The 13,420-nt window shown below is 34.6% G+C and overlaps 1 protein-coding gene across 1 annotated transcript in view; it reads left to right on the top strand.

Moving 5' to 3' along the window:
* The first annotated feature begins 3,509 nt into the window (after positions 1–3,509).
* The window catches only part of LOC150088926 (TAR DNA-binding protein 43-like), a 77,443-nt gene continuing 67,532 nt past the window's right edge, over positions 3,510–13,420 (top strand). The window contains exon 1 of the mRNA XM_090369737.1: positions 3,510–4,576. Coding sequence (XP_090225863.1) covers positions 3,639–4,576 — 938 coding nt within the window. The 5' untranslated portion in view covers positions 3,510–3,638. The remainder of the gene's footprint in view (positions 4,577–13,420) is intronic.

The following is a 13,420-nucleotide window of genomic DNA, read 5'->3' as shown; positions in this document are numbered from 1 at the left end:
AAAAAAAAAAAAAAAAAAAAATCACGCCATTCCCTCCAAATGCCTGTCCAGTTCCTCCTTAAATTTATTTAACCTATCAACTTCCACAACAACAGATGGAATTTTGTTCCAGCAATTAACCACCCACTGGATAAAGGCAAATTTCCGCACATCTATTCTACATCTGTCTTTTCTTAATTTGAATTTATGCCCCCTTAGGTTCGTAATATGAACAAGTGGAAGGATCCCATCAGAATTAAGCGTGCTCAACCCATTCAAGGCCTTATACACCTCAATCAGATCACCGCGCAGGTGCGTAGTCTCCAGCCTCTGCAATTTGCAGAACTTAAGCCTCTCTTGGTAAGAGGATCCCTTCATTCCCCTCACCAATCATGTTGCCCTTCTCTGTACACGCTCAAGTAAATCTACATCCTTCCTAAAATGAGGCCTCCAGACCCGTACGCAGTATTCAAGGCGTGGCCTGACCATCGCATTATACAGAGGGACAATCACCTCCTTTTCTCTGCTAGAAAAATTTCTATATATATCATTGACAACACCCCATGACCTGCACTGGCAGCCTCTCTACATTGCTCAGAAAACTTCTTATCTGACTGCACAATTACTCCCAGATCTTTTTCATTTTCTACCACCTTAAGTGTAGTACCACACAGTTGGTACGTTTCTTTGGGGTTGCTTCTACCCATGTGCAGTACTTTGCATTTGTCAAGGTTAACCTTCAGTTGCCACTTCTTAGCCCATCTGCCCAAATTATCTAGATCCCGTTGCAGTAGCACACTGTCATTACTGTCATTAACAACCCCGGCAACCTTTGTATCATCTGCAAACTTCGACACTAAGCGTTATATACCTTCATCAATATCATTGATAAATATACAAAACGACAGTGGCCACAACACCGAACCCTGTGGGAGTCCACTAATAACATTAGTTCACGTAGAGCAGCACCCATTGATTACCACCCTCTGTCTTCTCCCACTTAACCATCCTTTTATGCATTGTAGCCACTTACCCTTAATACCATTCTGCTCCAATTTGTGCAATAGTCTTCTATGCGCAACAGTGTCAAAAGCTTTCCTGAAATCCAAATATATGAGATCAAAATTATTTTTTGCATCCAGTTCCTTTGTAACCGCATCATAATATACTATCAAATTTGTCAGACAAGACTTTTCCTTAACAAACCCATGCTGTGTCTGAATTATTGCTGCAGTCTTGTCTAGATGATCCTGCAATGCATCTTTAACCAGTGACTCCATTATTTTACCCGGAACAGATGTTAAACTGACTTGTCTGTAGTTACTCTTGTCACCCTTCGATCCTCCTTTGTGAATTGGGGATACATTTGCACATCTCCAGTCCGTGGGAACCTCCCCTGGGTCCAAGGATGCTCTCATAATTATGGCTAAGTGTTTGCTTACTTGCTTTGTCGCCTCCTTAAAATAACCGGATAGATCCCATCCACCCCAGGTGCTTTTCTTATGTTTAACTTCAACAATTTCTCCTCCACTTTGCACTCAGTTATTACAAAATCATTAAGCACCCTGCTACAATTTGATAAACTTCGGTCATTTCAAACCTTAATAATTCCTCATGTGTGAATGTAGATGCAAAATACTCATTCAGTTTGTTTTCTATCTGAGCAGGATCATCAACAGTCGAACCATCGATGTCAAATGGACCAATCAGATTTATCCCCTTCCTTTTAGAGTTTATATAAGTAAAGAAATCCTTGCTGTTTTTCTTAGCATCTTTTGCCAAGGATTTCTCGTAATCTGCCTTCGTCTGCCTAACCTCCTTTGTCACCTGATTACAGACTAGCTTATATCTGCCATAGGCTTCTGAGTCGCTTGATAATTTATATGCATCCCATGCATTTTTCTTCTCTATTACGAGTCTCATTAGTTCATTAGATAACCATTTAGGCCTAAACCTTGAACAATATTTCTTAATAGGTATGAAACTTTTGGTAGCTTCCATGATTAATTCCTTGAATGCTTCCCACTTAGAATTTACTGTTGGTAACATCGTCAGTTTATCCCACTGTACAGAATTTAAAAACTGTTGGAGACCACTGTACTCACCTTTACGGAAGCAAAAACCCTTTCCTTTACCCCTGATGGTAATTAAATCTTTAAGTAAATCCCACATTAGTACACTGTGATCACTGCCACCTAGTGGTTCCTTTATCTGGAAATTCTTAATACACGAATGATCACTGCTGATAACCAGATCAAGGGTAATACCTTCTCTGGTTGCCTTTCAAACATGCTGGTGCAGAAAACAATCATCCAATAAATCCACAAAAGTCTGACTAGTGTGTGAGTGACCAACCCGAAAGTTCCAGTCAATATCTGGGAAGTTAAAATCCCCCATTATAAGACATTCCGATTTACTAGCCCACTCTATTTCTCTGTACAATTGTTCATTGTACTCATTCGAATGAGTACAAGAGTCATTTCAAGTATGTCGGGAAGAGGTGTGAAAAGTTGAAGGTGATAGAGAAGAGCAGTGGCGGATTAAGGATAGTTGGGGCCCCTAGGCAAATTATATTTGGGGCCCCCAAATAATAATAATAAAAAAAAGAATAAAAAAAAAAAATAAAAGTTAGGTGGCAAATAATTGAAATTTTGTACTTTTGAATTTTTTGAACTTCTGGAATTTTTCTGCCTGTTAAAGGGTTAAAGGATGATAAATAATAAAACTTTTTAGTTTAATGAATAATTTTTTATGTTGTTTTTACAAGTTGACTTTGCGAATTTTAGAATTCGCGAATTTATTGATTATGTCTTCAAAGTTTATTTTTTCGGCAAACTCGTGTTCAATGGAAATTACGGATAATGCATTTAATCGCTCTTGGCTCATTACAGCCATTGGTATTGCGGCATTATTTAAAACGCAGATAGTCCGGGCTGTTCAAAATACATATTAAAAAGTAATAATTGTTTTGAAAAAATTTTCGCTTAAAGTAATCAAGATTTTTATGATGTTTACTGAAAACATTAATCTATTTTAGAACACTATAGGAAAATATCTTAGCTTGGGGCCTCCGCAAAGCCTGGGGCCCCTTAGGCACGTGCCTCATTGCCTTAATGGATAGTCCTACCCTGGGGAAGAGGAAGAGGGTGAGACCTCAGCTGAGTTGGAATTCCGGTCCCATATAAACGTGGGAAGAAGGCGAAAATAAAGAAGAAGAAAATCGAAAAAAAAATCCAAACATTCGGAAGTCTGACCACCCTACTGAATGTCGCTTGCCCAACATCACTTTTATACAACGGGTTTTAATGAATGAAAAATATTATATAATAGCTAAGATTATTTTATTTCTTTATTTTATTGAATTTTCTGTTCCTAAATTGTATTACGTTTCTCCAAATGCCATTTACCTGGAAAAATAAATATTTCTGGGTAGTATCAAAACTACGAAATTTATAGATGGCGTTATATTGTTCGAGCAATACATGGTTCGCATTGCATTTTGGGTAATATTTGCGTAGCTTTGAGCTCTAAGAATTTTGGCGGAGACAAAGAATTTTTTAGTATTTTAAGATTTGCGTCTGCTGGTTTGTGATTTATTATATTTGAAAATCATTGTTGAAGAACTTCTTACATTAAGTGTTTTATTACTGTGCATCACAATGAGTTCATACATTCAAGTTGCCGAGGATGAAAATGAAGAACCGATCGAACTTCCATGTGAAGAAGATGGGACTCTGTTTTTGACGACATTATCAGCACAGTTTCCAGGTACGTGTGGATTGAAATACAGAAATCCAGAAAGCGGTGCAATGAGAGGTGTCCGATTAGTTGAAGGGCGCCTACATTCACCGGATGATGGATGGGCAAATAATGTATACTACTGTGTTTTTCCTAAAGAGAATAAAAGAAAGTCGGACGAACAGCTTGAAAATGGCACCGCTAAAACTAAAAGAATGGATAAGACAAAATGCACAGATTTGATTGTATTGGGTCTTCCTTGGAAGACAACTGAGCAAGAACTTAGACAATATTTCGAGAGTTATGGCGAAGTTTTGATGGCACAGGTCAAGAAAGATATTAAGACTGGACAGTCGAAGGGATTTGGCTTTATAAGATTTGCAGATTATGAATCTCAAGCTAAAGTTCTAGCAAAACGCCATTTGATTGATGGTCGTTGGTGTGATGTCAACATTCCGAATTCAAAGGAAGGGCAAGCAGCTGCATTAAGCCGTAAGGTATTTGTTGCTCGGTGTACCGAAGATTTAACATCAGAAGATTTGAGAGAATATTTTGGAAAATATGGCGAAGTAACTGATGTTTTCATCCCAAAGCCATTCCGAGGATTCGCATTTGTTACCTTTGTGGATCCAGAGGTAGCACAGAGTTTGTGTGGAGAAGATCACATCATCAAGGGCACTAGCATTCATGTGAGTAATGCTGTTCCAAAAAGTGTAGCTAATGCCCATCATGGAATGCGTGGTTATGGAGTACGAGGAGAAGCAGTAGCAACAACAGCAACATTACCTGGTTATGCTGGCGATTCGACAGCCGGAGGAGCACTTTGGAGGAGGCAGAATACTACATCTTGGAACTATAGGTATGGATATTGAACCAGAGATTGAGAGCAAGGGAGCAGCTGACCATGGTGTGAGAGGAGATTGGGGGAGAGGAAGTATTATTTTGGATCTTGAGCTCTTCTGGACTAATGAATGTGAAGGTGGTCGCTGAGGAGAGAAAGAGAGAGAGACAGTGAATGCTATCATCAATCTTTATTCCCAGACTGAAAATTACAATTTCGTTGGCCTAACTATTTTAGCCTTTATCAGCAGATTAGCTTTTGTGTTTTCAGTGATTATACTTGGAATTAACTCGTAAAAAACTAACTTCTATCCATATTGTATTTCACCTCATGTTAAAGCCTGTAATAATTTTCAGCGAAGCTGTTATTCAGGTTAATCTAATGTTTATACTGTCCTCTGTATCAAATTTTAAAAAAATATATACACAGATCTTCTTTAGGGAATATCCCCGTATACAGATAGATTAGGTGTAAGGTTAACTTTGACGACAAAAAATCTAAATAAGGCTCCTGCACCCAAATAAATAGAAGGCCCTTCTTTCCCCTCTCCCCCCTCAAAAAAATTGAGATTATTAACATAAGGTTAAATTTTGAGATTAGACAAATATTTAAGGTAAATTAAAATCTGCGTGTCTTGTCCTTTTCTTTCCCTTTTTCCTTTCTGCTATATAGTTAAAATATTGCTATTGGAGTTCCCCTTTAAGGTAAAGAAGGAAGGAAGCCGGAACCGTTGGCCATAAAGGAAGAATGCTGTGTGTGTATTTCCATGAGAGTAATATGGAAGAAAGAAATGTGCACTGCTCCATTCAGTGTTGAATGTGCCACAAATATTCTCATTTTATTTGATTTTTTTTATAGTGGTGTAATACCAAAAATTTTCTTTTTTTTTTTTCTTTTTCAATACAAATTTCATTAAATTTGTTAAACTTCACAAATAAATTTTGTTTGTTATTGTATCTTGTTTAGAGGTATTAATTTTGGTATATTTGCTTTTGTTGTTGAGAAATGAGTATTTTTGTGGTACATGAATGGAATTTAATTGTTAATTTTCATTATTATCTTTCATTTATCATTATGAGTCTTGTAGTTTTTAGTGTTAAAAGTAATTGTTGTTAATATATCTTTAATCTCTATAGGCTTATACATCTTAAATATAAAGTTGCAATTTTCTCATAGGCTTGGCTCCATTGCCAAAAAAAAAAAAGGGAGAAGAAAACAGTGTGCAAATGTATACTTATATAAGAATTCACTATTGTGTGTGCGTGTGTGATTATGAAACTTTTCTTCTTATTGAAATAAAGTTTATTTCGTGGACACTGTGTGTGTGAGTAAGAAAACAGACTGAAGCTCCGACATCGGCTTAATTCAGACAAATTTTATTATTTTTTTGAGATTGCATTTCACTAATGCATAAAATATCCATTTATTGAGATCTGTTCAAGTTTAGCCACATATCTATTAATTTTTGTTTGTCTAAGTATATTATATTCAGTTCACCAGAGAAAATCAGACTACTAGAAAAGCATCTTTTTTTTTTTTTCTGATGGTTTCGAAATTTATCAGATTTGCCCAATCCTTTCGGGTTTTCCAAAAAAGAGTGAGCACATTTGAGTCAAGGAAAGTAACAGTTGCCATTCATGTAAGTCTTTAATAAATAAAACCCGTTAGTTTCAGCATTTATAGCATTGGAATGAATGTTATATTCATGCTAGTGTTATAGTTATTGTTATTCTCTGTATAAACAGCATTAGCTGGATACCAGGCCTGGTGAGTTATCTTCCTCCCATCTGCCAATTCAGTCAGTTTCACAGCTTTTATTTTTCCAATACTTGTGAATTTATTATATTATAAAGGTAGCTTGTATTATTAATAATCAAAAAAAAAAGAAACTTAAAGCACTAAGTTTGCAAATGATACTTAGTAATTTTCAGCTTGCCTCAGCCATTATTTTTCTAATACTAATTGATTTTTTTTTTATTATAAAGGTAACCTGTATTAATACTACTATAATTACTACTAATAATAAAGCACTAAGTTTGCTAATGTTACTTAGTTGTTTGTAGTGCAGTGTTTTACTTTGCTTGTAAAATTTTATTTGGGCTGGGGATTTTTTTTTTCTTTTAATTTCAAGGATAACAGTAATTTCTTTCTCTCTGGTTCCCTTGCAGTGTTGTGATAACAGTGGGATGGCACGATACTGATGTTCCATAACTTTACTGGTCCTGTGTGGTTGTCCTGCACTATAAATAAATAACTGATAAGGCAATTTTTTTTTATAGATTTATGTATAAAATTCTCGTTCTGTGTATACATACACATTCAGAAAGTGAACATAAAAATGTAAATAAATTTTTGCAAATGCAGTAGAATCCCAGTTATCTGGAATGGTTAGGACAAGGCCATTTCAGATAATGCATTCTATTTACGTTAAAGGGAGCAGGAAAATGAATTAGAGAAAATTACAGTAATTTGCATTTATTATTTGTGCATTATATACTATACATGCTTATATAGCTTAAAAATAATTGCCACCACTGTTCTGCTGCTTCATAGGCTTTTTTAATCCACAGATTCTGTTTTTCTTAAGCAAGTAAATCAGCTTCATTCAATTCTTTTTGTGATTTGTCCTATCCAGTAGTGATCTGAAGGACATCAAATGCTTCACTGGCCTCTGGTTTCCATAGTATATATTTATCATATTATCTCCTCTTCATTTTCTTTCTTTTTTTTTTTTTTTCTTTTCCTTTTTTTTATGAAAACCCCAAACACAAAATGTATTATAATCTATAGTACTAAATGCTGTGCATGGGTTGAAGGTTGAGAAGAAGAAACGTGTTGACCTTAGACTTGAACTTCTGTAGACTGTAATTTTCAGGAAATACGTATGAAGGAAGGTTGTTCCAGAAAATGGCAGTTGAATGAATAAACGAAGAAGATGAAAGGTTGGTTTTGTGAGTTTGAAGTTGGACAGTAAAAGGATGTTGACTGGCTGTGGCATGTGTTTGGACTGTTTTGGTAGAGAGTAGGAATTATAGAAGCCAATTCAGAAGAACAGTGCCCATGGAAGTATCTATAGAAAAGGAATGCAGCAGAAACAGAATGTCTGTGAGACAGAGTGGAGAGACTCTGTTAGAGATGAGTCTTTAATTAACCTAACTGCCCTCTTTGAATGGAATCTATAAGCCTGAAAGGTTTTGGGGCCACCGCCCCAGATGTGGGAACAATATTTCATGGTAGGACTGATTTGTGGAGAGTGAACAGCTATTTGGAAGAAAAGTAATGCTGAGAGCTTTTCACTAATGAAGTGAAAAGCCAGTTTTTTAGATGCAGAGGAAGCAATATTTGTAATGTGCTTATGCCAAGAGAGATTAAAAATCAGGTAATCCCCAATAGAAATATATGATCTTGCCTAGAAATCAGTGTATTGTCATCAAAGATAAGCATAGGATTAGAAGATTTCTTTTTCTGAGATAGGACTGAGTTTTAGAAGGATTGAAATCAACTAAGTTATCTTTGCCCCACTGGAGAATTACTTGGAGATCAGCATTTAAGGAATTAGTGGATATTTAAGAAGTTGAAGCTGTTTGTGCAGCTTCAACTTCTTACTGTTTTCCTCTTGTAAGAGCAAAAGAGTGGGAGAAAGAATTGAACCTTGGGGACCAGCATTAGTGGAGAAGTTAGTCTTCTGCCATCACCCACAATGAGCAGTCAGAGAGAAAACTGGATACCCAAAACGATTGGCAAACCATAAGGTTTATTTGATTCAGAGTTGGTATTTAATGATGAAATTAGTTTCCTTATCTTTAAAATGTGATAACTTGGATCATTACAAAAACAACCCTCAGCTAATGGACAGTTCATGCTTTGTCTCTGGTTTTGTGCATTGCTATTAAAATGTCTAAAGAATTTATTACACAAGTAATCAAACTGTACAGAGAAGTGTGTTTATGGAAAGTTAAATTGAGTGACTATACAAATAAAAATTTAAAGAATGAGGCATGTTGGGAAAAAAAAAGTAAATTTGGTGTGTGTCTTAAAATAGTGAAGCATGCTGAGTAGATTTTTCTTGCTCCTTCTGTAATAACACCAACCAACTGATGTGATGTAAAAACTTTTCCAAAAAAAAAAAAATGTGTACAAATAAGCTATTAAATAAGTTTACTTTTTCACAGTGAAAATTTTATGCCTCATATCCAGAGGTGTTGAGAACCAGCACAGGCCATAAAGCAGACACTCTCATCAGGCTGACTTGCCTGCTTTTCTCTGACTTTTGCTTGGAATCAGAATCTAGGGTCCCCTCAATAATGTTTGGGCTGAGTGTAGCTGATTTGTGACCCTCCATTTCCCGATGCTCTTGATCATGTCAGTTCGACTGTTGGTGTCATACAGAAGTGATGTGGATGATATTTATTCTTGTTTTTTTTTCATTCATAATGCATTACATAAGTGGATTTATTATATATGTATTCAAGTGATAGTTTGTTTTTTACAATTAAATTTGTCAATTTTGTGGAGAAAAATTAAGGGGGGAAAATAACTTGAAAAATTTTTTCAGATAACTAGAATTTTTGCTGCAATAAGTCTCGTCTAGGAATATACTTATTTGCCTTTTCATTAGTTTCCTATAGACATATTTTTCATATTTTAGACATTGGCACTAGTATTTATTTAAAGGCCTTTTCTGATATGAAAAATTGTTTGTTTAGTCAGGAAAAAAAAATTGACTTGGTAACTACTGCTAAGGTTGGCAAATATTCATTATACAGTATTATATTTCATCAGATTGTACATCCAGTGGTATAAGCAAGATTCTCTAGTCACGTGATGAGATGAAAATACTAGTGTTTTGCTTGTGAGCATCAGATTCCTAAAATGCCAACTTTCCAAGGTATCTGATATCGGTCATCTCACATTATGTTATTGGACGGTCTGTTGACAGTTAAACTTGGCGAAAATTAAAAGCTTATAAATTTCTTTATTCGATTAACTTTAATATATTTGCTAACACGAAATTTTTAGAAATCTTCAAGTACCGTGTTAATAGACTAGAAAAGAATAGCGAAAGCTTAAAAAGCGGTACTCACCTTGAAATTAATCTGCGATGGTTTACTTAGGTAGCGTGGTTAATGTTTACGTTGAATTGTTAAATTGAAAAATTAAAAAAGGGAGGGAAGTAAGTAAAAGTTGACTGAGTTAAATGGGCGCAAGGAAACAGAAGTGTACACATCCAATCCTTCGATGTTAATTATTATTAACATCGAAATAACGATGTTATTTTGATGTTAATAATAATAATGTTATTTCGATGACAACCAAGGATTGGATGTGTACACTTCTGTTTCCTTGCGCCCATTTAACTCAGTCAACTTTTACTTACTTCCCTCCCTTTTAATTTTTCAATTTAACAATTCAACGTAAACATTAACCACGCTACCTAAGTAAACCATCGCAGATTAATTTCAAGGTGAGTACCGCTTTTTAAGCTTTCGCTATTATTTTCTAGTATATTTGCTAACTCAATTTTAAATGATATATTAACTATTACTGGCACACAATTTCACCATCAAATTGATAAAGCAAAAGAGGTGATAAATTACTGGATCACTCTGACTTAAGACTATTGCACATGTATGCAGAACAGGGAAAAATCAAACATAATATGGTTGTCTTTTTCTCATTCAATTAAAGATAGTGTTTAGTATTGATGTTGAATAAGAAACCTAATTAAAAAATGCTCTCAGGGTGACTAATCTTCGTGTTATCGTGATGAAAGATTGATGTGATTGATTGGGCTATTGTTTTTTGTAATATTTTTCAACTACTAAGATCCTTTGTTTAAAATAATGCCGTTTACAGTTTAGCTTCTGTACTGAGAGTATCATACTGTACCGTCGTTTAAAGTTTCCAATTCCTTGCAAGATACAGACAACAGTAATCATAAAACAAAGAACTGGCAGTTCATCGTGATAACCACTAAAGTGAACTGTAAAATATTAGTTGCTATGGCAACCATATTTGTTGAGCCCTGGATGTAAGCTTGTGTCACTCCTAATGTTATTGTACGTTGATGACTTCTTATTAAAAAAGGTGCATTCTGATCTTTTCCTATGAAGTGCATTATTTGTTAATTAATGTTTTTGAAGCCAAAAATTTTCTCCATTACATGGGCAAATGATAAAAAATAAAAGTGAGGCTCCCATCCAATTAGAAAAAGTCAGGGTTGAATCTTTCTGCCAGACTCTTATTGAGGTGCTTTTAAGGAATAATTTAACTGGTTTGAGGTGGAGGTGCAGAGTTCCCTCATTCAGGCTTTATTATCCTACAAAAAAACAGCCTCTCACAGTGCACAGATACAAAACTGATGTTTTGTGGCTCAAGTTGCCATGGTAATAGTATAAATATTAACAGTTACTATTGTTATGCAGACATAACTACAGATTTTGAGCCCACCCCACCGCAAGATTTGTGAATGGTCATGGTGTTCTTTTAACAGTTACATGTAGTGGCAAAACTAAAAATTGAAGTTCTCCCTATCCACTGTGAGATTTGTGAATGGTCCTATACTGTTTAAGAACAATGTGATATTACCTATTGAGATCCCTGCAGATCTGCTAGTTATCATAGTTTTGTGCTATCACTATTTTTCCTCCTACTTTCAGACAATACTAACTTAGTTAACACCTCCATAAACAATCATTTAAAAAAGGCATTATAGGTGTATTAGATAGCTGTAGTTTTTAGAATTGCTAGTAGGTTTTCTAATGGGTATGTTAATAATGCAGGTGTGCACTAGTTATCCAAGCGGGAACACTGCTGCGCTGAAACTATTTAACTTAGGATATATAATTTACTTGACAATCAATGATTTTTAGCCACTGGCCATACATTTCAGGAAGTTTTTTTTTTTTTTGTCCTTTAGGGACAAAAACCTTATGTTTAAATAAACAGATAATGATAAATAAATAAATAATAATAATAATAATAATAATAGAAATATCTCATGATTCGAAAAATAAGATAAGCATAACCTTCGTGTGTGATCAAGGTCTTTCTTATTTGGACCTTGGAGACAAGTTTTAGTGGAGTAGGCCATTGTTTTTGTCATTTACTCCTGATTTATCACCAGAAAGTTATGATGGAAGAAACAAAGTATGAATCAGGAGTAGCTTGCTCAGAAATCCTGACATATGAGATCATGATTGAATCTCTGGATTTTGAAGTTGAAGAGTGGCCAGAGTGAGAATTATCTTTGGACAGGCAGCCCTGACAAGTCTTTGAACAACATGTAGCATGTGTCTGAAAGCTGTTTTTAACATTTTGTGGGTTTCTGTTCAACTTTCCTTAATTTGATAGGAATTTGTTCTGAAATCACTGCTCAGTAAAATCACTTATTTAAAATGTGACAAAACACATAAAACACCTTCTACTCAACTCTTACTAATTCAGACTGCCGATAAATGGGTTATTCATTTGTTACCATGTCTAGATGGGCACTGAACATTTTGTGGCAAGTCGCAGCTCACTGTGACACTGCATTTTCAAGTTAGTTGCTGAACTTTCTGATTATACCTTATATGTGTATATATGAAATTTGATCAAAAAGTTTGGTGAATGATCATATAATTCTTGAATACATAGTAATATCTAAAAAATTGTGAATGGGGCTTTTAGTGGCAACTTTTGTGCATTCACATGCCAAGTTTTAACTTGTTATATGCTATGGGTGAACATTTGTTTTTCCCATTTGTTGTGCATACTGAAAATGTTAAAATTTGAAAGTAATGTGCAGAGTAAATTTTTCTATAAACTGGGAAAGTCATCCACAGAAATACATAAAATGCTTGTTACAATTTAGAGTTGATTCTATGTCGAAAAAAGAGTTAATTGGCTTCATAGGTTTTATGAAAGAATCTTTTTGCCTAAAGATAAGGAAAGAAGTAGTTACCCATCGATGTCCCAAAACAGTCAAACGTAATGAAGCCTGTATCATTGATTGGATTGATGATATGGTAGACTGCATTTTACAAAATTTATAATAGATGGTGAATCTTGGGTGTATATATGACCCAAAGTTCCCAATGGAAAACAATGTTATCAGTAAGGCAAAAAAAGTGTTGCAGTCAAAATCTCACGAAGGTCATATTGTTTGCATTTTTTTGACAATGAAGAGATGATATCATAATTTGTTTTTCACGGTGTCACTGTTAAAATGCAGTGACAAGAACATAAAACCAAGAAGTTTTATGTTCTTGTCACATATCACTTGTTGTCTGACAAAACAATTCCATTGTTCTGCACCCGACTTATTTCCTGATTTGGCACCATGTGATTTTTGCCTATTCCAAAAATTAGAACACAAAAGGAAAATGATTTGAGTTGATTTTAAAAATTCAAACATGACAGTACCTCAAAGTATTCACAAATGATCTCTGATAGTATGAACCAGAACTATAATGCTCAATACGTTCTATGTTCTTTCATTTCCTTATGTTGCCGTCTAACAATTATCTGTTTAACCCAGCAGTTACAGTGTGCGCTTTGTGTCATGATATACATTGTCCCTGACAGATCCCAAAATTTAAACCTTAACATTTGAAAAACTATTTATTATTTTAATTTGTATTTATGTTATATAAATGCTTGATCTTTTAGCAGCGGATCGTAATACTTACTAAATTTATTTTTTAATAATTAAAAATTTTTAATTAATGACATAAAAAGTTTATTAATTATGCTTAAAATTTTAAAGATGTGTTACCATAAAAAAATAAGCATGAAACTGTTAATCATTACAAAACTCAAATATCTACAGATCTCTACATTATACTTATACTATGAAGTAAAGTATTTACATATTTGAAT

The sequence above is a fragment of the Mastigoproctus giganteus genome, chromosome 3, assembly GCF_048544385.1.
Source record: "Mastigoproctus giganteus isolate SK-2022 chromosome 3, ASM4854438v1, whole genome shotgun sequence".
Classification (NCBI taxonomy): domain Eukaryota; kingdom Metazoa; phylum Arthropoda; class Arachnida; order Uropygi; family Thelyphonidae; genus Mastigoproctus; species Mastigoproctus giganteus.
The sequence above is the reverse complement of the archived record's forward strand: the minus strand, read 5'-3'. Positions and strand labels throughout refer to the sequence as shown.